Source organism: Salvelinus alpinus, chromosome 28 (genome assembly GCF_045679555.1).
Source record: "Salvelinus alpinus chromosome 28, SLU_Salpinus.1, whole genome shotgun sequence".
NCBI classification, from domain to species: domain Eukaryota; kingdom Metazoa; phylum Chordata; class Actinopteri; order Salmoniformes; family Salmonidae; genus Salvelinus; species Salvelinus alpinus.
Genome location: NC_092113.1, coordinates 16,900,334 through 16,925,715, shown reverse-complemented (window position 1 = coordinate 16,925,715; position 25,382 = coordinate 16,900,334). Strand labels below are relative to the sequence as shown.

The window sequence follows — 25,382 nt, the reverse complement described above, 5'->3', positions numbered from 1 at the left end:
TACAGTTCTTTCACAAGATTGTTCAGTTTAGGTTTCTTTGATACGATACATTCTTTTCCATGCGATGTGCATCATACTGTATATATTTATTTAATGGAGGCTGACATTCTAGACTCATACATACAGAATGAACCAGTATTTCAGTGCAGTTGCATGAACTGTTTATCCCATTCACAAACGTGAGTTTGTGCTGTATGTTTGTTTCGGTCAATGGCCATTGGCTGGTTATAAATGGTAGGTTGAATGAATGTCAGAGTGCTGAATGCAGCTTTTGTCCGCATGAATAATTCAAGCGAGGGAATAGATTCACCACAGCTTGTGTTTGTATACTGCTTCTTTATGTTCTTCTTAAGGTGCTGTTTATCCTATGTTCCTCCTCAGGCTGTGTCTGTCATCATCACAAGCTTCTCTCCTCAGCCGTTCCTTTGTCTTTTTAAAAATGTAGTCCAGGCACAGTATCCAGGTAGGTTGTATTGAGAACTATTTGAACGTTCATTTTGTTATCCTAAGTGGGAACGGCAAATGTGACAGTACTTAATTAAGTGCTTTTGGGAATAGCAGGCCTGTGTTGTTTTCTTTTTTGGCTAGGTAATTGAAGCTTAAACACTGCCTGAAATACCACCCCTACTTCCTAATCAAGCTGCCCTGTAAAAACTGTAGGAAAACAGGCACGCAAAGAATCTCTATGAACGGGTTGAGACTGAGTATAAAATGTGAAGTGTATTCCCCCAGTAAAACTGCTTAGTCAGATTTAAGCCATGGTGCATGCAAAAACAGTAGTCTGTGATTTCTGTGTATCAAATAACATCATCTTTATTTCCCAATGTATGATGCTCTTGTGTTTTCAAGAGGTAAGGAGGCGCGTGTGTATGTGATTGTGTATGTGATGGGAGAGAGGGAGAGCGCAGTAGAGAGAGAGCAAGAGAGAAAGAGAGAGAGGTTGTGGGGGGGGGTCGAGCAAGCAAATGAGAGGTAGAGTTAGAGAAAGTGAGAGCAAGCTGAGGCACAGAGCTGACTGAGAGGAGAGAGTGGACAGGAGAGGAGCTAAGGCTAAGCATGACAATCACTCCCTCACTCTCCGGTGTGCGATGTGGTTCGATTCCAGGAGAGGGGCTGCTTATAATTCTCTCATTGCCTTTGCTTTCTCTTCCACATTGTCTGCAGCTTTAACGCATGGTAAGTAAGCTCTTAATTGCTCTAGCTACAACCCAAGCCTTAATAGTAATGGAATACAGAACTTCACGAGTTATTCAGATTTCTGTTTATATGTCAACACATAATATACTCTACTATACACTGACATAAATAAAAAATAAAAATGTATGACCCTTTTCTGAATTTAAGTGTAAAGATAATGTAGTTGAAATTATGCCTTTTCCTTAGGACTATTTCGTATTTCATTTGCCATTGACTGCGTGACCATGTGGTTTTAAGCAACATGGCGAGAACATTGAAGTAACAATTTACATAAAAGGCTAAGTGAACACAGCATGAAAGCCTCATTTCACTTGTAAACTAACCGTTAGTGCTCAACTGATATGTGAGATTGCTGTGTTTTTGTTTATATACTGAATTAGCTGTTTTGGATGTAATTCGCGTCCACTGCAGCAGCGTTGCTGTGTTATAGTGTCTTATTGATTTTTGATTGGGTGAGCATGTTGTGCACTGTAATGCATCTGGGTTGGGTCACCTGTCTGTTGGTTAGGGTCGGGGCACACTCCAGCTCCCCTCACAAGACCGACTAGATGTTTCATGGATACACCCTCACACATCTCTTGTTTAGAAGAGTGACATTAAAAGAACAAGAACATACAGTCATCTGTATTTGTTTAGAATTGATTTAATCTCGACATTTAATGTTAACCTTTTTATATTGAAATACAATTTAGCGTTATTTACGTTATTGCACATTTAAAGCATAATCCCTTTGTGGATTAATACTGAAGAGGTACAGTTGTGTTTTAGCATTTTGTCATGTCATTATCTTATGGTTTTGTGTGGTTGATGTATTATGTGTTTAGAGACCACATGAAGTGCTTATTTGGGTTGGAGTTCTGTACAAATTGACAATCAGTGCAAAATGAACATGTGTATTTCTATTGGTACAACTGTTTGGTCTAGGTTCTAAATATGATTAAAATGTGGTCAACTTGAAAGTTATTTTTGTGAGGGACCTCTCTGTTTGTATATTGAAGCTCAGACTTTTTAAACAGACTGTGATGCAAACTGTATGCTAAGTTCACCCAAGCTGTGACACAAAGAGACAAGCATGCCTTTACAGCTTGTGCTGCGCAATATCTAAGTTGTGTGTGTTGTGTTTCTTGACAGGTATAAAAAAGGACGACCATACAAGGAATAGAAACGCCTAAGACTCAAACGTTTCCTTTCACAAGACCTCTGACACCAAAGAAATTGATTATACTTAAGGTTTGGTTGTGCATTTGAGAGAGAGGGCGAGAGAAACCAAGAGACAGAGAGAGGCACCCATAATCAAAGCTGGAGAGCAACAGTGAGAGGGAAAGGGAGAAAGCAACAGAGGAAAATGTGTCTATCTTGCAACTTCGGCGACCATCATCACAATTTAATACGAATTTGAAAAACCACAGCGCTGCAACTAATCTGTCTTCTGAGAAAGGGGAGGCAGTGAGCGAAGGCCAGAGACTTATTATTTATTTTATTTTTTAACACTGCTGAAAAGCCATATACAGTATTGTTCTACAATATTACTGTGCTATTATTTATACAAAAGCGGTCAATAGTCTGATGTTTTATGAATCAGGCCTAGTTTTCCTGAGCTATTCCAATGGCCTGAACTTTAGGTTCAGTCCCCAACTGCCTTACCTTGACCCTTTTCTTTGATGATGTAAACACTATCATCTCTCTGCCTGCCTTACATTTCCCTCTCCTACTGAAGCCAATGCACAAACAAACTGACAGACTGGAAATGGAGGCAAGCCAACCCGGTTGTTGAGGCCTTCAGTTCGGATGATTAGATCGGATATACCTATACTTTTCCTCCTGATCCGGAAAAAGGCCCAGAAATAGCCCTCAAGTACCTAGACACACTCCGTACCTTTACTCACCATCCGGTTTACTCCTGAAACAAAGCTACTAATCAAAAATGGCTGCTGGAGTTGCAACATGGATGCCCTTTGCTCGGGCAGCAGCCGTGGGCTGGCTACCACTGGCCCAACAGACCATGCCCAAGCCTCCTGTGGACAAAAAGAGTCGCAGTGATGAGATCCTGTTTGTTAATGTGAGTGGACTACGCTTTCAGACATGGAAGAACACCTTGGACCGTTACCCAGACACCCTTCTAGGCAGCTCAGAAAAGGAGTTTTTCTACAATGAGGAAACTCAGGAATATTTCTTTGACAGGGATCCAGAGATGTTCCGCCATATACTAAACTTTTTTCGAACAGGCAAGCTACATTACCCCCGACATGAATGCATTCAGGCTTTTGAGGAAGAGCTTGCTTTCTATGGCATAATACCGGAGATCATAGGTGACTGCTGTATGGAAGAGTACCGGGATCGCAAGAAGGAGAACCAGGAGCGTTTGGCTGAGGACACCGAGGCCGAGAATGCCGGAGACGCTCCCCTGCCCCCAGACGCCACATTACGAGAGAGGCTATGGAGGGCCTTTGAGAACCCTCACACAAGCACCATGGCCTTGGTTTTTTACTACGTCACTGGCTTCTTCATCGCTGTGTCTGTTATTGCCAACGTTGTGGAAACAGTTCCCTGCCGACCAATCAAAGGGAGTATAAAGGACCTGCCGTGTGGTGAGAAGTTTTCAGTGGCCTTCTCTTGTTTGGACACGGCCTGTGTGCTTATCTTCTCCTTCGAGTACCTCATGAGGCTGTATGCCGCCCCCAGCCGCTGTGATTTTGCGCGTTCGGTGATGAGCGTGATAGACGTGGTAGCCATCTTGCCCTTCTACATCGGCCTTGTCATGCCAGAGAATGAGGAAGTCAGTGGGGCCTTTGTCACCCTGCGAGTCTTCCGGGTGTTCCGTATCTTCAAGTTCTCCCGTCACTCTCAGGGGCTGCGTATCCTGGGCTGCACGCTACAAGCCTGCGCCTCGGAGCTGGGCTTCCTCCTCTTCTCTCTCACCATGGCCGTCATCATCTTTGCCACCGTCATGTTCTACGCTGAGAAAGGCACCAAGGGAACCACGTTTTCCAGCATCCCCGCCTCCTTCTGGTACACCATCGTCACCATGACAACACTGGGGTAAGTGTTTGGATGTTGTTATACTACTTAACCTTTATAAACTGTAGAAGTATCATAACCAGTTCCATATCAACTTCTACCACCCACATACTGTGTTGCTTGAATATGAAATGGTGGTACTAATCTCAGTAGAATCAATTGAGAAATATCTTGGACTGTGAATGAGTCATTTTAGTTCTTCAATCCCCTGTCGTCACATCATCTTTACACTGCTCTCAGGTGTCACACACTCCAACACTCTCCCTGCAGGTGTGTTATGAATGGGAGAGTAATGGCTTGTGTACTGTGAATGGGAAATGAATGGTGTTAAGAAGATTTGACAGCCCACTCCATGCACTTGGTGTGAACGACCAGGGTTTAAGAATATTGTCTTCAGTTTGTATTTGAGATCGAGTAGTACAAAAATCCTGTAACCTTATTTAATTTGACATACGGTTTATTGTTATGTAATAGTGTTCTGTGCTGTACAAAGATGCAGAATTTTATATGACAGTTCCCCAATGTAGGGAACCTGTCGCATCGTTTAATTTGGTTTGAAAACATGTCATCATTATTAATTCATCAAAACCTTAACAAAGATAATTCCTGAAATAAAAGCAGTGGTTTGCAGATGAGTATCTTACTGTGATGAAGGGTAGTTAAATAGGCAGAATGAGTGCAGGAAAAGGGATATTTAAGGGACCTCAGATGAGCTGCATCCTGTTTCAAACTGTCCTTCATCTGACTACCACTGCGGCAGAGACTACATGTTGTTATGTTGATTGAGGACTCATCTGTTGGATTATTTCAAGTGCAGCTGGGCCACAGGAACAACAGTACCCCAGTGAGCCATGGTCCTCGCCCCTGTCTTTTCCCAGGCCTCTTTCTCCAATACGTCCATGAGTAATCCGGCTTGTTTTGATGGCAATCCCCCAGGCCATTAAACTCAAAACAGTATGTGTCCAAGCACTAAATGGGCTCAAACACAGCACAGATGCTTTTACTACCGTCTCCATGTTGCCTGACAATCTTCTGGCCCCATTATGATTTCTACTTCAAACCAACATGAGTCTGAGACGATCCAATGTATTGACATGTAGAGTAGAGAGATAATGTACCATGACGCCATACAACTTCATGCAATCTCCTTGATTTCCTCTGTAGAATTACAGTCATCCGGTTGTAAAATATCTGCGTTTGAAGATGGCTGTTTAAATTTCAGATAGGCCATTTGGCACTCCTAGAATGGATTAGATGCGTGGTTTTGGCCTTTTAATGTAGCGCCTATGGTGTGGATTTGTAACATATATCTCTGTGTCCATCTTATCTCATGTTGAATTACATGATCTAAAGCTGGCTTATTAATGTAGCTTCACCCTCAGGTAATGATGTAGCAAGAGCTGCTTGATGAGCAGTGTAGCAGCCTTGCCATCAATGGACAAATAAGCTCTGTCGGAGGGACTGCTCGAGGTTTCTGTTTATCACTGCAACAGCATCATCTTTCCATTTGATTGATGGAGGTGGAGCCTTTTTCTGTGTCAGTGTGTAAACGATAAGAACCAAGGAGAGGAGAGAAGGGAGTGCTCCCTTGCCCTATTGTTTCCATCCCCCGAATCCACTTGACACATTTAGGTGTGATGTCATTATGGCATGTTTTGAACTTTGGATCCTGCCATTGTGTGGAGGCCGTCTGAGAGGATGTAACAATGTAGATGTATGGCAGTGACATTTCTCTTCTTTTCAGGAATTGATTAAAGGTGAAAGGCAAAGGACACAATCTATAAAACATAATGCTAATGCTAATTTAGGCTTCATTAAATAAGCCTCAATAGCATTTTTGTCTATCGCTACATTTTGGCTGTCATTTCTACTTTTTTGTGAAGATGTCATGAATGACATAATTTCAGGTCAAAAAGAAAAGAACAATGGCTTACTGCAAGCAACACAAGCTACAGGCATGGTTTTTGTGAGTCCTTTTCTGGATCAGAAAGGAAAACAGAAATGATACCGACATGATGTGAGAAGGCACTCGTATATTTGGGGAATAAACATTTATGACAAAAATGATCACTCATATGCAGATAGATATGATGTAGTTAGTTCGCTAGCTATAGCCAGTCAGCGAATTCCCGATCAATGTGATGAGGCTGCCATTCAAATAGCTAATACTAGCTAGCAAGCAACATTTTTGAGTTAAGAAATTGTTGGATGACACAACACATGTACAACTAGCTAGCTAACATTAATATCCAGGTAACTGCCAAATAAAGTAAACATCAACATAAGGTGTCTTAATTAACGTAATAAACATATAATTACATTTAGCTAGCTAGCAGAAATATTGTTTCCCAATAAGTAATCTAGGGCTGCATTCCAAACACTTAACAGACTCAACCTCTCACCTTAGCCCTCAAATTAAGTGGACACTTCTGATGACGTATCATGATGTCTGATGAGCTTACACTTGCAGGTCAAGGGGCAAGGGAGGAAGGAGTGAATTTTAAATGGACCGCCCTTGCCTGGAAATTCGTCACTCATTCGTCCTGCGACGATTGTGTTTTCTGCCACTGGTAGCTTGTGCGTGCTTTATATGCGCTACAGTCAATTATGATTGCATGGTTACTTATATTAACTATATAATTATTAATATATGTCTACTGTATGATAGCTAGCAAATGAATTAGCTAACTAACGTTTGCCTGCCTAGCTGGAACTTCTGAAGAAGGAACATTTTTATTTCTACAATTTCCAAAAGCTAACCAAACAAAAACATCATTACTTTTACGAGACGTGTTTGTGCATTAGTAGCACAATTTATAACTTATTTACATTTGTTTTTACTTACACTTGTATGTTGAGGTTTTACGTTTTGGCTGACTTTTCTTAGCGGATGTATAATCATTGCGAATTGAATTATTGGACGTTTCAGTCCCCGAAGTGAACATAATTGTACACTCGCAAACTCCATTTAAAACTAGGGCTGTGGGGCTTACGTTGCAAACTTTCCTTGCTTGGCTAATCATTTGGACCGACGACAAATATGGCCTCGGGGATTCCCCCAAGGGCATAAGGCAAGGGTAAGTGGACGAGGTTGTGTCTTTTCTGAGTTTGAAACGCAGCCCAGCTTTGATGCTGGCTTCAGCCAACTAGCTAACAAGCTATCCAAACTGTGGCTAACTACTACATGAAAATCATTTTGCTGTGGTATTTCTGATCAAATGTTACCATATAGCTAGACCCTTTATTAATGGAGTGAATAGTAGTGCAGTGTTAACCATTTCAGAGGGAAGAGACTCAGGAATGGAGACTACTGTGCTGTAGCTATTCTATGATATATGCTGCATTTTTTTGGTGCAATTATTGAAATATATAGAAAGTAAAGATATATTCTAACATTTTGGCATTATACTGTAGTCTACTTACCAAATATACTTTAACAAGAACATTTCATTGGCTTCTGCCAACCCGATGATTGTATTTCATTGCACCCACTCTATCCTCTCAGGTTTGGAGTATGTCAATGGTTATATGACACTATCCTCCCAAAATGGAAACATGCATAATTTCCCCAAATCCCTTATTCATGCCGTTTTCTCTCAGGATTCTAGTTCAATTGAAGAGAAAAAGAATTAGAAAATTGCGTTCTGATGATGACTGTTACACTATTACAAAACATATGTTTTCTTCTATTTACGAACATGTTTCTAATTATGGTATTAGCATTGTTAGAGCAGACTGATGATCGATCACTCACTGATGTTCAGACTTCTTTGAAATAGCTTAATGACACTGATTTTGGCCTTAGTTTGTCTTAGCCAGATGTAAATTCAGTACTGTGCTGTAGTAGAATTTAATACTGTCAAAAAACGGTTATCAGCTTGCCAAGGAGGTTTGATCTGGCAGAATTACAGGCAGATTACAACCATTCCCTAATAGTATAAGGAACCACTCCTGCTTCGATTAGAACGGTATACTGTAACTCTCAATGGTAATAAAAAAATGTTGAAATTGTTCATGTGTTATGCTGGCATGGTTATAAAATCTCCCGTAATGTATTCTGTTCAGGCTAGACTGATGATAGCTTGTTAAACGTTATACTTTAGTCTTTAGTCTTAGTTAGCAGAAAGATTGCAAGTCATGTATGCTGATCCAAGCATAGGGGAAAGACTCGGAGACTCCATTAAATGCACGTTTCTATTTGCAATTACTTGACCCTGTTTCTGGGGCAACCGACTTGATTCCTCATTAATGGGACTTCATATCGAGCTTTTTTCATTCCCATTTTGACCTTGACCTATTCCCATCCAGCACATTGGCCAATAGTTTAGAAGGAAAGGAAATAAGTATTCAAGATAGCGTAGGAGGAAATAACTAGCTGTGAAAACCTGCCCACAACATGTAGCAATTATTTATAAACTTTGAATACAACCAATATTCTTATTAACAAATAGTTAATATTGATACAGTATTTCTAGATCTTGCATACCTTGTTGATAGCGAAAACTGTCCAATCCCATCAGGAACAGGTGAAATACGTTTTAAAATGTGAAATACCTTATTGACTTTGATCCTAATCCTCAATTTCAGTTAAAAGACAAGCCTCTTTACTCCCGTTGCATCACTTTCCCCTTTCTTGAGTAATTCATTCCCAATACACTTCAGTCACCATCTGTTATTATATTACGTAAGTGCCTTTTGGGAGCACCGCTGTCCTTGAACAATAGTAGGCTGACTGACTGGGCTCACCAACTGTTTTATAACTCAACATGTTTTATAACTGAGTGCAGATATCATTCGTGACAAATTGTCAGATCTGAATGTGTAGTTTTGACCATGAGCTCCTTTGCATGAGATTGGGTTTAGTATTTATGAATAATTGTATTATCTTGTGATGTAACCTGGCTTAATCCTAATTTCTGAATTATGTGATACTTAGAAATTGCCTTCCACTAGCCAAATACTGTACTGTACCAGACGGCCTGTCTTGTCTACCTGCTGGTGGTATTAACATTGCTGCTGGAGGTCGAGGAGACCCATAAAGAGAATGATTCTAGTTGACTTGAAATTAGTTTTCTTTTCTTTTGTTGAAGAATGTGATTTTGAACCATGTCAGCGAAGTGCCATGTGTTGTATGATGTTTCATATTGGTCTGACCTTTTGTCCCCAAACTGCTCTCATTCACTGGATGGCATGACAAAAAGTGTTCCTAGGAGCCAACACTTCTCAGAGGGAGAAAGAGAGGGGTAGAACAGCCTGTGCCAAAGCAGCAATCTAACATTCACTATATATTTTACTTTCTGAGACTGTTCTGAGACTGTTGACTGTTTGTCAGGGCATGCGAGGGTTCATTTTTCATGGAGGCATATCTAAGCCGTTTTATATACCATTATAGTTTATGCTTATGCTGCCACTTTGACAGTACTCTGCAGTTTGACAATAACAAGCTATTCATAATCTATGGAAAAAGCAGACAACTGGATTTTCTCCAGATAACTGGATTTGTTGACCCGTAAAGGTCTACAGGGTGCATTGAGCAGATTAGTGTCATGAAGGCACCACCCATTGACACTGAACTGCAAGTTGGGAGTCAAATGGTCTGCTGTACAGTATGCTACTTTCTCTGGTCTAGAAAATTGGTCAATGGAAATGGAAAGGATAATTGGTGTTAGGTTAACACTCTTGTTATAACCCAGTTGTTGTAGAATATATTCAGTGTGCACTGTGCAAATGCGAAGCTGAGTTGAATTCTTTCAGGGACCATTCTCAGGTCACAGCAATAGAAAGAGAATTAAAGTTGTTTTGTGGACTATGACGAACATTGAGAATAAAGCACATAGTGAGGAGACGTGGCTCCGTAGAGGATTCTACTCCAAAGAAGGCAACATAAGCAAAACACAACAGACTGAAGGTATTGGCCCTTGCCTTATTTCATATCATGAAGTGGTATACGTCTGCACTCAGGGAGTTTAACAGTGACTGAACCGATGGAGGGGTAGGCATCTACTGAACAAAGTATCAACTGAATAGTCCATTGAGGCCTTCTTTTATTTAATGGTACTGTATACTGTAAAATCAATCACAAAGGTGATCTCTATGTTGTTTATATGTACTGAACAAAAATATAATTATAGAAATGTTCCATACGCACAAAAAGCTTATTTCTCTCAAATACTGTGTACAAATTTGTTTACATCCATGTTTGTGAACATTTTCTCCTTTGCCAAGATAATCCATCCACCTGACAGGTGTGGCATATCAAGAAGCTGATTAAACAGCAAGGTCATTACACAGGTGCAGCTTGTGCTGGGGACAATAAATGGCCACTCTAAAATGTGCAGTTTTGTCACACAACACAATGACACAGATGTCTCATGTTTTGAGGGAACATGCAATTGGCATGCTGACTGTAGGAATGTCCAACAGAGCTGTTGTCAGATAATTAAATGTTAATTTCTCTACCATAAGCCACCTCCAATGTCATTTTAGAGAATTTGGCAGTACATCCAACTGGCCTCACAACCGTAGACCACGTGTAACAACGCCAGCCCAGGACCTCCACATCCAGCTTCTTCACCTGCGGGATTGTTTAAGTAGACTAAATACATCCTATGCTGCTCTTCCCCTTTTCTTCTTCCTGTAGTCTATGAAGCTTTGAGTTGACTTCCTCTCTAAGTAATTGGAGTGCTCACAATTTTGGACAGGCTCTCGCTGTGGCCCTTCTGCCTTCTCAAGCTGACCTATTTACTGGCTATGTGGTGGGATGACAAAGCTGACTTATCTTCCTCCCAAGTCCCCATCTGCCTCGATAGTGTCCACACCACACCTCTCCCCGTGGAACTCTCAGGAATGGGCAGATACTGCACAGCTGCACCACTCAGACTCTGTCTCTGAATATCTCTCTCACTGAGGCAGAGAACACAGCCACTGAAAAAAAATAACTACAGCGAATACTCTCATCAATTATTTTCATTAAGTTTCCTTGCAATTCTAAGTGCCTCTCCGAATGTCATGCGCCCCAGTGTATATTCAAAGTGTATATTCAAATATTGAAATCCTCTATATATTGTATATATATTGTATATTGAAATCCTCACTTGGCTAAGCTATCATTCTTTTGTTTCCATGGTTTTGTGTTACTTGAGAACATAACACTTGCATACACGCACACATACATATGTAGCCTAGCCGAAATATGAGATTGTGAGTTATTATTAGAATATAACTGAGCTCAACCTCCACATTAAGATGAAAATAACAAGGATGACCCTCACATAGAGTGATTCATATTCATTTGTTTAAAATGGGAGCTTCTTAACTCTATGCATAGTACCCAATAAATAACACAACATGCTAAAACTGCAATGCAATGGTTTTGTTCTCTGCTCATTGTTCATATTGTGTCTGTACTGTGTGTTTAATATATATGACCCACATATTACTACACTAGATAGCTCTGGTTTATTAGACGCATGAGCATGCTCTTTATCTTGTTGAGCTCCATGATCGTGTCTAATCAATTTAACACTCTTACTCTAATTGTGCCCATTCTGTGGTTCAAGATCCTTCATGTATATGGTTATTATGATGCTTGTTTGTTGTCTTGAGGGGTGAATATGGGGATTCAAATCATTACTTTATTCAGCAGCCCCAGACCACATTTTCACCCCATTTCACTGTAAAAAGATGCAAGAGATCACGTCTTGAGTAAGATTCTTAGTCTCTACTCAGAGGGTTTTGTTAGATGACAAAATGTTAACATTGACTTCTTCTGCACAGCTATTTCAATAAACGACTTATTTTGTGTATTGTGTATATACAGTAAATGGCTTATATTGGGTATTGTAGACTAGGTTGATATGCAGTTCTCTTTTCAGAGGCGATGACTTTACATAGCCTTTATCCTCATTATGTATTCAGAGGGGATCATCTGAATTGTTGGAGGACAACCTGAAATTATGTTAATCCAAATTATTGGACTATATAAATATCCTCAATGAAAAAATATCAACCACTGAACTTGTATATTGATTTATCTTGCAAATTAGGGAGCGAACCATTCATTTGGGAATAGCCAAGGTATTTAAAAATAGGATTTATCTATGGAGTAAAAATAATGAATCTAGCTATTGTCCCCAAGGCATGGCACTACAGTTTACAATAATAAACACTTTGAAATATCTTAGCACAGGCCATAATTTAGCTAGCCTACCATTGAATTGTAGTGGTTGTATTTTGAAACTTTTTGATCTGATAGAAAAAGGATTGGGAAAGTCTGTTAATAACTAGGTAAATACCTAGTAATAAAAAGTAAATATACTGTATAGTAGCTATTTACTCCCAAACGTACTATCTAGGAATAAAGCAAGTAAGTACTTCATACTTACTTTGTGAATACAAAGTAACAAAATGTAATTACAGTGCGTTTGGAAAGTATTCAGACCCCTTGACATTTCCCAAATTTTATTCGTTATAACCTTTCTCTAAAATTGATTAAATTGTTTTTTTCCCTCTCACAATACCCCATAATGACAAAGAAAAAAGCTAAAAATAATACATGCAAAAATAAATGAAATATTACATTTACATAAGTATTTAGAACCTTTACTCAGTACTTTGTTGAAGCACCTTTGGCAGCGATTACAGCCTCAAGTTTTCTTGGGTTTGACACTACAAGCTTGGCACACCTGTATTTAGGGAGTTTCTCCCATTCTTCTCTGCAGATCCTTTCAAGCTCTGTCAGGTTGGATGGGGAGCGTCGCTGCACAGGTATTTTCAGGTCTCTCCAGAGATGTTCGATCGGGTTCAAGTCCACTCTTGCGTTGTCTTGGCTGTGTGCTTAGAGTCTTTGCCCTGTTGGAAGGTAAACCTTCGCCCCAGTCTAAGATCCTGAGCGATCTGGAGCAGGTTTTCATCAAGGATCTCTCTGTACTTTGCGCCGTATATCTTTCCCTCATCCTGACTATTCTCCCAGTCCTTGCCGCTGAAAAACATCCCCACAGTATGATGCTGCCACCACCATGCTTCACCATAGGGAGGGTGCCAGGTTTCCCCCCAGACGTGACACATGGGATTCAGACCAAATAGTTCAATCTTGGTTTCATCAGACCAGAGAATCTTGTGTCTCATGGTCAGAGTCGTTTAGGTGCCTTTTGGCAAACACTAAGCGGGCTGTCATGTGCCTTCTACTGAGGAGTGGCTTCTGTCTGGCCACTCTACCATAAAGGCCTGATTGGTGGAGTGCGGCAGAGGTGGTTGTCCTTCTGGAAGGTTCTCCCATCTCCACAGAGGAACTCTGGAGCTCTGTTAGAGTGACTATCGGGTTCTTGGTCGACTCACTGACCATGGCCATTCTCCCCCGATTGCTCAGTTTGGCTGGGCGGCCAGCTCTAGGAAGAGTCTTGGTGATTCCAAACTTCTTCCATTTAAGAATGATGGAGGCCACTATGTTCTTGGGGACCTTGAATGCTGCAGACATTTTTGGGTACCCTTCCCCAGATCTGTGCCTCGACACAATCCTGTCTCGGAGCTCTACGGACAATTCCTTTGACCTCATTGCTTGTGGGACCTTATATAGACAGATGTGTGCCTTTCTAAATCATGTCCATTCAATTTAATTTACCACAGGTGGACTCCAGTCAAGTTGTAGAAACATCTGAAGGATGATCAATGGAAGGAGGATGCACCTGAGCTCAATTTCGAGTCTCATTGCAAAGTGTCTGAATACTTATGTAAATAAGGTATTTCTGTTTTATTTTGTTTTTTTTGCAAACATTTCTAAAAAACATTTTTTTGCTTTGTCATTATGGCGTAATGTGTGTAGATAGATGAGGGGGTGAAATTATTTGATCAATTTTCAAATAAGGCTGTAACGAAACAAAATGCTGAAAAAGGGAAGGGGTCTGAGTACTTTCCAAATGATGGATGGAAAAGTCAGTTATAAATTATTCTGTCCGAGTTAAAAACAATTTATCATCCAATAGGCTTTCATAAAATGTAAATTATCCTTGCCCATGTAGAAATTCTGTAAGAGCAATGTATATGCCAATTACTTGATGGTCCGACAGCATTCTGTCCCCTATCAACACTTTTTAAACTTTTGGTGCCAGCGAGAATGACATAAGAAGGTAATCAAGACGACTTGCTTGATTGAACCTCTGCCATGTACAGTTGAAGTCAGAAGTTTACATACACTTAGGTTGGAGTCATTAAAACTCGTTTTTCAACCACTCCACACATTTCTTGTTATCAAACTATGGTTTGGGCAAGTCGGTTAGGACATCTACTTTGTGCATGACACAAGTAATTTTCCCAACAATTGTTTATAGATTATTTCACTTATAATTAACTGTATCACAATTCCAGTTGGTCAGAAGTTCACATACACTAAGTTGACTGTGCCTTTAAACAGCTTGGAAAATTCCAGAAAATTATGTCATGGCTTTAGAAGCTTCTGAAAGGCTAATTGACATAATTTGAGTCAATTGGAGGTGTGCCTGTGGATGTATTTCAAGGCCTACCTTCAGTGCCTCTTTGCTTGACATCATGGGAAAATCAAAAGAAATCAGCCAAGACCTCAGAAAGAAAATTGTAGACCTCCACATGTCTGGTTCATCCTTGGGAGCAATTTCCAAAAGCCTGAAGGTACCACGTTCATCTGTAAAAACAATAGTATGCAAGTATTAACACCATGGGACCACGCAGCCGTCGTACCGCTTAGGAAGGAGACGCTTTCTGTCTCCTAGAGATGAACGTACTTTGGTGAGAAAAGTGCAAATCATTCCCAGAACAACAGCAAAGGACCTTGTGAAGATGCTGGAGGAAACAGGTACAAAAGTATCTATATCCACAGTAAAACGAGTCCTATATCAACATAACCTGAAAGGCCGGTCAGCAAGGAAGAAGTCACTGCTCCAAAACCGCCATAAAAAAAGCCAGACTACGGTTTGCAACTGCACATGGGGACAACGATTGTACTTTTTGTAGAAATGTCCTCTGGTCTGATGAAACAAAAATAGAACTGTTTGGCCATAATGACCATCGTTATGTTTGGAGGAAAAGGGGGAGGCTTGCAAGCCGACGAACACCATCCCAACCGTGAAGCACGGGGGTGGCAGCATCGTGTGTAGGGGTGCTTTGCTGCAGGAGGGACTGGTGCGCTTCACAAAATAGATGGCCTCATGAGGAAAGGAAATTATGTGGATATGTTGAAGCAACATCTCAAGACATCAGTAAGGAAGTTAAAGCTTGGTAGGAAATGGGTCTTCCAAATGGACAATGACCCAAGCATACTTCCAAAGTTGTGGCAAAATGGCTTAAGGACAACAAAGTCAAGGTATTGGAGTGGCCATCACAAAGCCCTGACCTCAATCCCATAGAACATTTGTGGGCAGAACTGAAAAAGCGTGTGCGAGCAAGGAGGCCTACAAACCTGATTCAGTTACACCAGCTCTGTCAGGAGGAATGGGCCAAAATTCACCCAACTTACTGTGGGAAGCTTGTGGAAGGCTACCCGAAACGTTTGACCCAAGTTAAACAATTTAAAGGCAATGCTTCCAAAGACTAATTGAGTGTATGTAAACTTCTGACCCACTGGGAATGTGATGAAAGAAATAAAATATGAAATAAATCATTCTCTCTACTATTATTCTGACATTTCACATTCTTAAAATAAAGTGGTGATCCTAACTGACCTAAAACAGGGAATTTTTACTACGATTAAATGTCAGGAATTGTGAAAAACTGAGTTTAAATGTATTTGGCTAAGATGTATGTAAACTTCCGACTTCAACTGTATATCTCACTAGGTCAGGATAATTAAGCCTCCATATATCCACTAGTTCCAATATAGCTGTGATATTCGTGATTTGCTTAAGTGCATGATGGTGATATTTTTTGTGTCATTTCCTTACGGTCCATTTTGGTATTTAAAACCATAGAATAATATCCCACCATAATAATAGAGTTGTGTATTGCTTGTATGTTTGATGAATTATTAAATATATTTTCAAAGAAGCGTGAATCATCATTATTGGACCGTATAGATAAATGAGCCAAATCTGTTTAGGACCCAATAACATATTTCTACCTTGTGGATCTGTTTGGACAATTTGCACACTCAGATAAAAATTATTGTTAATTAATATCATCACCCGTTTTGATTTTCTTTGCCCATGAGAGAAGTATATTTCACCCCCCCCCCCAGTCCTTTTTCCACACAACTGTCACGATCGTCATAATAACTGGACCAAAGCACAGCGTGATCTGGGTTCCACATCGTTTTATTATTAGGTGAAACTCACAGCAAAACGAAACGTGATGCTACTATAGTGCTCGCAGGCAACTATACATAGTCACGATCCCACAAAGCACAAAGGGGAAATGGCTGCCTAAATATGATCCCCAATCAGAGACAACGATAAACAGCTGCCACTGATTGGGAACCATACCAGGCCAGCATAGAAATATAAATCACCTAGATGACCCACCCTAGTCACACCCCGACCTAACCAACATAGAGAATAAAAAGCTCTCTATGGTCAGGGCGTGACAACAACTTAATCTAAAATTGTTGAATGAGTTTCCTGTAAACAATAGATGTTATATTCCTTCTCTTTTAGCCATGTAAGTACTGATCGTATTTTCATATTATCTGCTAAGCCATTACAATTACAACTGGCTATACTTATTTCACTATTCTATTTACCATAATGAGATATAAGTTTCTTTTCTATTTATCATAATATATGTTTGTAAACTTACCATTTAAATGTACCATAATGATTGAGTGTCCATATAGCTGTACCATGATATTTGCATTGCTACTAAGTAAACCTCTAATTGTTCTCCACTATTCCACCCACTAAAACCTACCCCCATCCGAAGTTGGGTTGTCGTCCCAGTGACCGACAGACCACCCCCGTCCCCCCGGATCCCAGGGCCCCCGAGAGACCGGGACCCATTCTTCATAAAGAGCACACAGTGCCACTCACAGAACAGAAGCAGATCAAAAGCCTTTCTAACGCCCTCAACTCGATTTTATTATATAGTTATTTAAAAGATATATACTGTATATAAAAAATCTTGCATATCTTTATTTCCACAATTAATGAATAATATGTGTAATAATGTAGGCAGTTCAAGCGAAGGATTGTTACCTATAACCAGGATTGACATTATAAAACAAAATATTATCATTCATCCTATATTGTCCCTAACATCATTACCCCATAGCAACAGATGTGGGATACATACACACACACATACACACATCCACACACACACATACACACATCCACACACACACATACACACATTCATATACACTCCCCACACTTCCTCCACAAATAACCACAAGCTCAGATGTTCAACAGTTGTTCCATCCCCGAGCCCAACTCAAGAGAAGACTTGATGTGAGAATGCATATACAGCTGTTTGGGAAGGCATGCAAAATTGAGCAAGAATGAAGAGATTTGATTAACCAATGTCAAGTCCTAGCTGATGGAGCTCCGATACACCCCCTTCCCCTGAAACATACAAACGCTGGTCCCCTGTTGTGACCATTCTCCCAAGCATCTCTGTCCAGTCAGACCTTTGATTACTTTGTGCCACCAGAGCCACAATAATTTGCCCCCTCTCTGATTGTCCGAGTGTGACCCCCTCCCCATGGGTTACTGCAGTTAGTGTTGCCAGCACTGCCACTACCTGGGTGGGGGCACCCCACCGGAATCACCACCGGCTAGGTACAAGGTAGTCATTAGCAGCTTTGAGAATTTCCTTGTATATTATGCTCTCCCATCAGGGGGCTTTGGCTTTGTAGGACCAACCCTGCCAGGCAGGCTCAGAATCTTGAGGGAGCTGTGCTGCTCTAGTGGGTCTCTGACCACATTCATCTTTCTGATTTGGCTGCGTATAGGCTACTTGCAGTAGGCCTATAAAACAGAGAAGGACTTCTACTTCGTGTATGGGTCATTCAGGTGGGTGTCTAGGGTATAGGGTTGGGGACCGTTCCATCATGATAGGACAATAAATAAATCAACTATATTTAGAATGTATTTTATTTGCACAAAATGGAAAGCTCACTGTCACAACCCCTGCTCATAGACACACATGGGCTCTGGCATTTGCAGCCATTTTCCTTTTTCACTGACTTTTCCAAACACAAAACACACACCCAACCTTCCATCACAATACACCCGCACATACCCACATACTGTGACTTCTATGTCCTCTGTTTTTATCCCTACCATGTTGAATGACTCTTGGCGTAATGCAATTGCTTGACTGGCGCGAGGGAGATTTGCCCAATAGGCTATCGTTTGCTAACTGCAGCAGCCACCCAAACGATTTGTTCTCTAGATTCATTTTTGGTCGAGTGTTGAGCAGAGACAGACTGTGTATGTTTTGGTTCTACAAAGCTGTGTCCATCGATAACATTCAATAATGAATTGATTGCATTCATTCTTGCACCATGCAATCATTTATCAGTTCTAAACATGTCTTTTCCTTCTCTATGCTGCCTGCAGCGTGATCTTTTTTCTGTGCGCACATGATAGACAGGTGGTGGTCAGAGCATGTCTCTGGAGCCACTGAGCCGGAGAAGCGTGCATTAATCCTGCTGTAGAATTCATTGCGGCCAGCAGGTCAAACAAACAACTAAAAGCAGTCTTTCATAGTCAGGACTCTAACCTTTTGGGGCGTGATTTGGTTGGCGTGGGGGGCCCCCCACCTCGCAGCAAAACATTTTAGTGGCCCCCCTCTTGACAGTGGAGAGAATATTTATTGTTTTAAAATTCATTTCCTGCAGTTCTACACATTTTGACATGGAGAGAAGAGAAAATGTTGCAGTTTTTAGTAGATTTTCCTGTGTTTTATAGATATTTCCACACCGAGGTTGGAATAATAATGTGAAATTGAGAACCCTTTAAGTGTAAGAGCTGTTTGAAAAGACCTTCTGAAATTTCAGCTTGTTTTGGTGGGATGAAGTTTTGGCCTTCCATAGTGACATCACCATGCGGTAAATTAGTTAGTTAATAGACCAATAAGAAAGAGAGTTCCGAACCTCTCTGCCAATAACAGCAATTTTTCCGTTTACTCCTCCCCACTCAGACCACTCCCAGACAGTACAGTCCTACCAAAATTCTTCTTTGAGAAATTGCTCTTTGCTAAAAAGCTATTTTTGTTTATTTTTGACAATTTTAATTGAAAACAATCAAAGTAAGGTACTTAATTGTTACCATTAATTATTTGATATTGAGATAAAAACAGCTGCATCGGACCGTTAAAGCTAATTTCCTGCAATTCTACCCATTGATATCTGAGTGAGAATGACTAACAAAATCAATAGGGTCCCCTGAGGGTCAGGGCCTGGGCACGTGGCCTGCGTTCCTGGTCGGTATTCGGCCATGATTACTACAAGTTATGTGATCGACACTTTTCAACTATGACAAATTTAGAAAATTACTTGACCCAGAAGTGACTAGTTAGTGTTGCTACAGTACCAATACACTAGACCAGGTATTTTCAAACTGGGGTACGTGCAATGCCATTGGGGGTATGCCAAATAAAAATGTGATTCACATTTTTTTTTAAATATAAAATATATATATTTTAGAAGACAAATAAAAATGTCTTCACATTTTCTAAATGTCCATTTATATTTTCCAACGGGGCTATACATATGCTGAGGTTTTCTTCTCACCTGATTAGCCTCGTTTCACTGCCAAAAATAAAATGAAACCATCTAGTGTTCAGCGAAATAACAACACAATGTCAAATACAGGTAGCCTACTCAAATAATTAACATCTAATCACATTAACCGTTACTCTCTCGCAAAAATTCCACTAACGGTCCGTATGTAGCCAAACGTAGCTGCTGCTCATTCTGTTTGCTCAAAAAATGATAAATGATAAAAAAAGTAAGGCCCGCATCCATAGAGACACATACCAGCTCTACTGGTAGTTCTGCTACTACCAGCAGTACTACACCTGCACCTGTCGATGAAACAAGTTGTTCTGCATCCACGAGCACATCCAATGCTAGCATCAGTAATTCTACGTTTGTTGTTAGCCCAGCTAGCATGGACACTGACAATTGTGAATCTGATGCAGCCGAAGAGCTACTACCCCCTTACCCGGGAAGGACCGAACAACAGACAGGGACGTTGGACCATCGAAAAGGCGTAAAGATGATGAGAACTACATTAATTTGGGGTTCACTTATATTGGGAGTAGTGCCTTTCCTCAGCCACATTGTGTTATATGTGCAAAAGTACTGTCTCACAACTCAATGAAACCTTTACTCCTGCGCAGACATTTAGAAACAAAACATGGCAATTTGAAAAATAAGGCACAGGACTTTTTTTTTGCGAGAATTACGATGACTTTCGAGTAGTAAGACATGTATAAAAGCAACAGATACCATTAATAAGAAGGGGCTAGAAGAGTCTTAAATGGCGAGCTACCGTGTGGCTAGGACAGTCAAGCCCCATACTTTTGTGGAGGACTTAATTCTTCCTGCTGCCGCGAATATGGCTGGGACAATGCTGGGGGAAAAGGCCCAAAAAACTATACAGACAGTGCCTTCATCAAACAAAACTGTTTCACGATGCATCAGTGACATGGCAGGAGATGTTTTGAAACAATTACTGCTTCGCATACAAGCTAGTGAATTCTATGCGTTACAGCTGGATGAGTCAACAGACGTGGTGGGCCTTGCACAGCTCCTGGTATATGTCCGGTCAATTAAGGAAGACATCCTCTTCTGCAAACCACTGGCAACCAGGACAACAGGAAAGGATATTTTTAATGTACTGGACAGCTATGTGACATCAGATGGATTTTGGCGGTCGAGATGTGTTAAATATAAAAATTATTGATTATTATTATATTATTATTTGTGCCCTGGTCCTATTTGAGCTCTTTGTCACTTCCCACGAGCCAGGTTGTGACAAAAACTCACAGTCATTCTCATGTTTAATAAATGTATCGTATAGTGTGTGTGTGGCAGGCTTACAATGATGGCAAAAAACAACATTTGAGAGTGTGCTGACCCTGGTGCTAGTAGCTGGTACGCAGCTGGAGGTTGAATGTTTGAAGGGGTACGGGACTATAAAAAGTTTGGGAACCACTGCACTAGGCTATCTACTTTTAAATGTTACCCATGATATACAAGTCTGCCACAATCCAAAGCCATCCTTCTCTTTATAGCCTTTAAAGAGACATCATTTGTGAGTACATACAGTATATTGACTATCATGATGTGAACATTTACATGTTGTTATTGAGTTTATTTTGTGTTACTTTTACCAGAGTTAATAGATCTATGATCACATTATCCGTCCATTCAAATTAATTATCTTTATCCAGGTAGTTCGTTTTCCACATAGAAATGAATGCAGTTCACTTTACTTGTTGTGCTAGCTTGTATGATTACATGATTGTACATGACTACAAATGTGTTTCTACTTACAGTATTCAGACCCCTTCACTATTTCCAATTTTTTTTACATTACAGCCTTATTCTAAAATTGATTGAATAAAAAATGTTCCTCATCAATCTACACACAATCCCCCATAATGAAAAAGCAAAAAAAGGTTTTTAGAAATGTTTGCAAATTTATAAAAAATGAAAAACAGAAATACCTTATTTACATAAGCATTCAGACCCTTTGCTTTGAGACTCGAAATTGAGCACTGGTGCATCCTGCTTCCATTGATCATCCTTCAGATGTTTCTACCACATAATTGGAGTCCACCTGTGGTAAATACAATTGATTGGACATGATTTGGAAAGGCACACACCTGTCTATATAAGGTCCCACAGTTGACAATGCATGTCAGAGCAAAAACCAAGCCATGAGGTCGAAGGAATTGTCCGTAGAGCTCAGAGACAGGATTGTGTCGAGGCACAGATCTGGGGAAGGGTACCAAAACATTTCCGCAGCATTGAAGGTCCCCAAGAACACAGTGTCCTCCATCATTCTTAAATGGAAGAAGTTTGGAACCACCAAGACTCTTCCTCGAGCTGGCCGCCCGGCCAAACTGAGCAATCGGGGGAGACGGCCCTGATCAGGAAGGTGACCAAGAACCCGATGGTCACTCTGACAGAGCTCCAAAGTTCCTCTGTGGAGATGGGAGAACCTTCCAGAAGTACAACCATTTCTGCAGCAGTCCACCATTCAGGCCTTTTTGGTAGAGTGGCCAGACGGAAGCCACTCCTCAGTAGAAGGCACATGACAGCCCGCTTAGTGTTTGCCAAAAGGCACCTATAGGATGAGAGAAAGGAGAAAGGAGATTCTCTGGTAAGATGAAACTAAGATTGAACTCTTTGGCATGAATGCCAAGTGTCACGTCTGGAGGAAACCAGGCACCGCTCAACACCTGGCCATTACCATCCCTACAGTGAATCATGGTGTTGGCAGCATCATGCTGTGGGGATGTTTTTCAGCGGCAGGGACTGGGAGACTAGTCAGGACCGAGAGAAAGATGAACAGAGCAAAGTACAAAGAGATCTTTGATGAAAACCTGCCCCAGAGTGCTCAGGACCTCAGACTGGGGTGAAGGTTCACCTTCCAACAGGACAACGACCCTAAGCACACATCCAAGTCAACGCTGGAGTAGCTTTGGGACAAGTCTCTGAATGTCCTTGAGTGGCCCAGCCAGAGCCCCGACTTGAACCCGATCTAACATCTCTGGAGAGATCCAGAGATCCAGCTCCCCATCCAACCTGACAGAGCTTGAAAGGATCTGCAGAGAAGAATGGGAGAAACTCCCCAAATATAGGTGTGCCAAGCTTGTAGCGTCATATCCAAGAAGACTCGAGGCTGTAATTGCTGCCAAAGGTGCTTCAACATTGTACAGAGTAAAGTGTCTGAATACCTCTGTAAATATGTTTAAGTTTTTTTTATACATTTGCTAACATTTCAAAAAAACATTTTTTGCTTTAATCCATTTTAGAATAAAAGTCAAAGGGTCTGAATACTTTCCGAATGCATTGTACCTCTGGTTGATTTTCAATAAGTTTCACTCTGAGTTGTGTGCTTGACTTAATTGTGACGCTTTTGTTTTTCACTTCGACAAAGTCGATCACTTTGTTACATTGCACTGTAATACACGTAAGGTATTTGGTTTTTACATTGTATAAGCAACAGCTTCCTTTTCAGCCCTCTTACCTCGTACTGTACCTACCCTTTAAGTGTGAAAGTGCTATCATGTAACAACAGGGTAAGATCACGTACAGATTTTCTGTCGTCTTAATGGGACAGTCATCCAATGTGGTGGTATTTCATAAGTAACTACGTTGTATCTACCTGGAAACAGACAGCTTTTATTACAAACATACATGGTAACTAATGGCAAAGTACATAGAAACAACATGAGAGAATAGCCAATTGTCATACTTCAGTAAAAAGTAAAGATACCTTAATAGAAACTGACTCAAGTAAATGTTTTAAAATATACTTAAGTATCAACGGTAAATGTAATTTCTAAAATATACTTAAGTTTCGAAAGTAAAAGTATAAATCATTTAGAATTCCTTATATTAAGCAAACCAGACAGCACCATTTAAAAAAAAAATGTACAGCTAGCCAGGGGCACACTCCAACACTCAGACATAATTTTCAAAGGAACCATGAAGTAAAAGTAAAAGTTGTCAAAAATGTAAATAGTAAGTAAAGTACAGATACCCCCCCCCCCCCAAAAAAAATACTTACTGTAAGTAGTATTTTTAAGCATTTTAACATCACTGGTGAATAACAATAACAGTATTTTTGTGGTTAATACATGGTAATAAATAAACAATATATCACATACACTACCGTACAAAAGTTTGGGGTCACTTAGAAATGTCCTTGTTTTTGAAAGAAAAGCAAAAAAAAAAGTCCATTAAAATAACCACAAATTGATCAGAAATACAGTGTAGACATTGTTAATGTTGTAAATGAGTATTGTAGCTGGAAACAGCTGATTTTTTATGGAATATCTACATAGGCGTACAGAGGCCCATTAGCAGCAACCATCACTCCTGTGTTCCAATGGCACGTTCTGTTAGCGAATCCAAGTTTATCATTTTAAAAGGCTAATTGATCATTAGAAAACCCTTTTGCAATCATGTATAGCTGAAACCTGTTGTGCTGATTAAAGAAGCAATAAAACTGGCCTTCCTTAGACTAGTTGAGTATCTGGAGCATCAGCGTTTGTGGGTTTGATTACAGGCACAAAATGTCCAGAAACAAATACCTGTCACGCCCTGACCTTAGAGAGCCTTTTTATTTCTCTATTTGGTTAGGTCAGGGTGTGATTTGGGTGGGCATTCTAGTTTTTTATTTCTTTGTCGGCCGGGTATGGTTCCCAATCAGAGGCAGCTGTCTATCGTTATCTCTGATTGGGAATCATACTTAGGCACCCTGTTTTACACCCTAGTTTGTGGGATGTTGTTTTTGCACAGTTTCTAGGTAGCCTGCAGAACGTTACGTTCGTTCATTCTTTTGTTGTTTTGTTGGTGTTCATCTTAATAAAGAAAGATGTACGCTTACCATGCTGCGCCTTGGTCTCCTTCTAACGACGGACGTAACAATACCTTTCTTCTGAAACTCGTCAGTCTATTCTTGTTCTGAGAAATGAAGGCTATTACATGCGAGAAATTTCCAAGAAATTGAAGATCTCGTACAACACTGTGTAATACACCCTTCACAGAACAGTGCAAACTGGCTCTAACCAGAATAGAAAGAGGAGTGGGAGGCCCCGGTGCACAACTGAGCAAGAGGACAAGTACATTAGAGTGTCTAGTTTGACAAACAGACACCTCACAGACGCCTGTTGACGTTGAGACTGGTGTTTAGAGGGTACTATTTAATGAAGCTACCAGTTGAGGACTTGTGAGGTGTCTGTTTCTCAAACTAGACACTCTAATGTACCTGTCCTCTTGCTCAGTTGTGCATCGGGGCCTCCCACTCCTCTTTCTATTCTTGTTAGAGCCAGTTCTGCGCTGTTCTAATGGGCCTCTGTATGCCTATGTAGATATTCCATAAAAAATCTGCCGTTTCCATGTAATAGTCATTTAATACATTAACAATGTCTACACTGTATTTCTGATCAATTTTATGTTATTTTAATGGTTTTCTTTCAAAACAAGGACATTTCTAAGTGACTTCAAACTTTTGAACAGT

General features: G+C 40.4%; 1 protein-coding gene across 1 annotated transcript in view; it reads left to right on the top strand.

Annotated features, from left to right (window-relative positions):
- Positions 1 to 999: 999 nt before the first annotated feature.
- The window catches only part of LOC139557297 (A-type voltage-gated potassium channel KCND1-like), a 70,156-nt gene continuing 45,773 nt past the window's right edge, over positions 1,000 to 25,382 (top strand). Inside the window, exons 1-2 of the mRNA XM_071371911.1 lie at positions 1,000 to 1,176; positions 2,329 to 4,236. Of these exons, the coding sequence (XP_071228012.1) occupies positions 3,122 to 4,236 (1,115 nt within the window). The 5' untranslated portion in view covers positions 1,000 to 1,176; positions 2,329 to 3,121. The remainder of the gene's footprint in view (positions 1,177 to 2,328; positions 4,237 to 25,382) is intronic.